This window comes from Athene cunicularia, assembly GCF_003259725.1.
Source record: "Athene cunicularia isolate RWA chromosome 3 unlocalized genomic scaffold, athCun1 chr3_part1, whole genome shotgun sequence".
NCBI lineage: Eukaryota > Metazoa > Chordata > Aves > Strigiformes > Strigidae > Athene > Athene cunicularia.
Window position 1 is genome coordinate 114,155,876 of NW_020799097.1, and position 3,272 is coordinate 114,159,147.

Genomic DNA, 3,272 nt, shown 5'->3' on the forward strand with positions numbered 1-3,272 from the left:
CCCCCCCACCCCCACTTCATATAGTTTAAAACTTTTTCATTAGTAGTTTTTATCACAGTAATAAGTTTCACTCACCAAGCATTTTTCTTTTAGTTGGATTTATCTAAAAGTTCCTGTTACACTACATACTTGCAGAGAAGAACATGGTTCAGAAAGGTTTACTGAAAATGTCTGCCTGATTAGATGCTACAATCTTATTTTTCACTCACATTTTTATAGCCTACTCTCCCATTAATCCCTATGCACAAAACAACTGAAACTCATCTAAACCAAACAGCTAAGAAGTGATTCAGTGAGAAAGAAAACTTGATGAATCTGTTCATATGCCACTTTCTTTGGTACTAGAAATATAGAACATACTGCAGTAGTCAAAAAATTGTAATGGTGCTTAGGTCAGCATGTAACAAGTCTATTTTAGAAACATACAGCAAGACATGACAGACCTCTCTGCTTCTCTCCTCATCAACGAGAGGCAAGTCTGCCAGAAAAAGTACCCAGCTGGATAAAAAGAGATTGGAGATTGATATTATACAGGTAAGGAAATATTTCAAATGTCAACAGTCAAAACATGCAAATAACCTCCCTAAAACATCACTGAAGACTGGTCAAGCTGAGCCACAGGTTCATGGGAGTAAAAGCACAAACTTGCTCCTGTAACTCTTAGGACAGCCACCTGAAGAGCGGAGTGTTTCTAGGCAAGTCCTGCCCACTCCCAGTTAATCAAAAGACTGTTTAGTGGAATGTGTATCGCTCCTGAATCCACGATTCCTGTTGGATTATGGACTGAAGCTCTGTTTTGCACCTTCTCTCCACAGCCATGAATTCTTTACTCAAAGGGGTCCAGCTTCGACAAGCCAGGGTGCAATGTTTTTCCCTCCAGAATAATTTAGCATTTAGGAAATGGTCATAAAGAGCACCCTACCTGCATGTGAAGCCTTTCTGCTGGAGACAAGAGTGTCCTGGCTTCCTCACATTAAAATGTCTTGCCTGGTAATGTGGATGACCCAACTTTTTTTCCTGTTAAGTTTGCCATTGTGTCTGCCAACACTTTCTTTGGAATGGGTACAACCTACCTTGCTAAGGGAGGAATTAGCAACCACTAACTAATGCCATCGTAGACAACCTCACCTTTACTGCTCATGAAAGGGGCAGGACAGGCTTCAACTGTTGTGTTTCATTCCATCTCAAACAACAGAGTAGGCTCTCACCTATGTCTTTACCCATAGCTCGTGCAAGTTCCTCAACAGTCATCTTCTGCTTTATCTCCACTTCACCTTTTGTCACTAGTATCTTCTTTTTCTTCTGTTTTGTCTCCTACATGGAATTAGATACGTATATAGGAAGACAGAGCTGGCATAAACTAAGAAATAATAAAAACAATATTAAGAAGACAATGATCTCAAGCCATATGATGTAAGTATATCTTTTTTACTACAATACTAATGAATTACAATAAATGTGCGACTTAACAAATCCTCCTGAATATTAAAAATGTATAGTGTACTACAAAATCTTTTTTCATTATTGATTTTTCAAAATAATGAAAAAAAAATCAACAACATCATTTTCATTTTTGTAATAATTTTATCCTGCCTCTGAAAGAGTCATGATGCTGCTGGTATAAGCACTTGAAGTCGGTATTTGAGAGTCACAATACAGTTGTACATTATGTACATGCTGTCTGATAAATTCATAATAACTTCTCTATATTCATTATAAAGCTCTTTATTTTGGTAATTAAAATGCTCAAGCTGAGCTCCTGTGGTTTGAAATCTCCCACAAAACCAGAGATCACTGGATTTTGCTCATTACCTCCTTTGTAGCGAGCTGTCTGCATGGCGATAAGGCAACACTGATAAATTTGTCTTTCTGCCAGCGCTGCGGATGCAGAAGGATGGACCTCCTGGGACATGCAGATGACTGCACAGGCTCCCATTGTGCTCTGTAAACTCTTCTGTGGGAGAGAGTACGCAGCTGCTGGCACACACCACGTAACTGCACCACATTTTCAAACTTCAGTATCAACCCACGATTCATTTCCTCACTGAAAATACAAAGGACAGATTGAAGTCAGCATCAAAGCTAAAAAATGCTCTTTCCTATGGTATGGACAGGAACACGAGGCACGAATGTTGTGTTTCAAAATAGGCTTTTTAATACTCCAAAAGTTGAACTATTTAGTAAACGTTCCAATTTAAGAGTTTCCTTAAGTGCTTCACCTTTCTCCACTAGCCCGCCACAGACACACAGATCTACAAATACTGCCACAGTGGACAAATCTTTCACCCAACTCCAATGATCTTTAATAAAAACTACTCAAGTCCCCCTTTCATGTTCTTTGAGACCACCTAGAAAGGAAAGGGACATGTGCACTCTTCCTGCTACAGTGACAGTTATCCAGGTGCGACCTACACCTCCAAGGCAGTAAAACACATTTGCAAAATGCTGCTGACATGAGCGTGTACCACCACTAAACGACTACAGCACCGCATTGACACCAGCGCTGTCACACGGACAGAGGCATCCTTTGAGGCTAAAGCCTGGCTTAGCAATTAAGCTTTACAAGATGCTTCTGTCAGATCATCCCACATCTTGTTTTAAGCACCTTAATTTCGGTTTGAGTCATTTTGCTAATCATCCTGTACAACAAACTCCTATCTGAACTTCTCTTCTGGCTCAGAGTTGCCTGTTTTGTTGGTCTGCTCGGTGATGCCGCTCTCTGGACCTTCTAGGTCTTCTCTCGGAGATGGCTTTGTACCTTCCGAGCAGCTCCCCGTGAGCGAAACGCTACCCGGCCCTCTCACAATAAGTGCGGACCCTTTAAAACCTCTCCGCTATGCGGAGACCTGCAGGAAGTGAGCAGATGACAAACTAACCAACCGAAAACTACTTTTGTTCGTTTGTTTCCCCCTAAAGAGCGCTTTAAAGGGGCAAAATCGGTCAAACGGAGGGACCCGCAGGAGCTGCCACCAGACGCTACCTACACCCAAAATGTCAGGTCACGGCGGGACTGGCGAAGCTCTCAGCGGAGATAAATCCCCGCGAGGCTGCTAACCGCAAAGAAACCCCTCGCCACTCCGGAAGCCCGCGGGCTACTGGTGGCGAGGGCGGGCGCGCCCCTCAGAAACATCCCCCCTGCACCGCGAACCGGGCCGCACCGCCAGGACGCAACAAGGACGAGACCGCCAAGCTCCGGAAACCTGCCGGCTGCGGCTCCGGCTGCGGCTCCTCCTGCCCTGCCCTGCCCTGCCCTGCCCTGCCCTGCCCTGCCC

At 43.8% G+C, this 3,272-nt stretch overlaps 1 protein-coding gene across 2 annotated transcripts in view; it reads right to left on the bottom strand.

Moving 5' to 3' along the window:
* Positions 1–2,748, bottom strand: part of MTIF2 (mitochondrial translational initiation factor 2) — an 11,249-nt gene extending 8,501 nt beyond the window's left edge. The window contains exons 1-2 of one of the 2 annotated variants that reach the window (XM_026845177.1): positions 1,813–2,748; positions 1,209–1,314 (exon numbers count right to left, since the gene is read on the bottom strand). In XM_026845177.1, coding sequence (XP_026700978.1) covers positions 1,209–1,314; positions 1,813–2,037 — 331 coding nt within the window. In that variant the 5' untranslated portion in view covers positions 2,038–2,748. Of the gene's footprint in view, positions 1–1,208; positions 1,361–1,812 lie in introns of both variants that reach the window. The other variant, XM_026845178.1, reaches the window with a different exon arrangement.
* Positions 2,749–3,272: the final 524 nt, after the last annotated feature.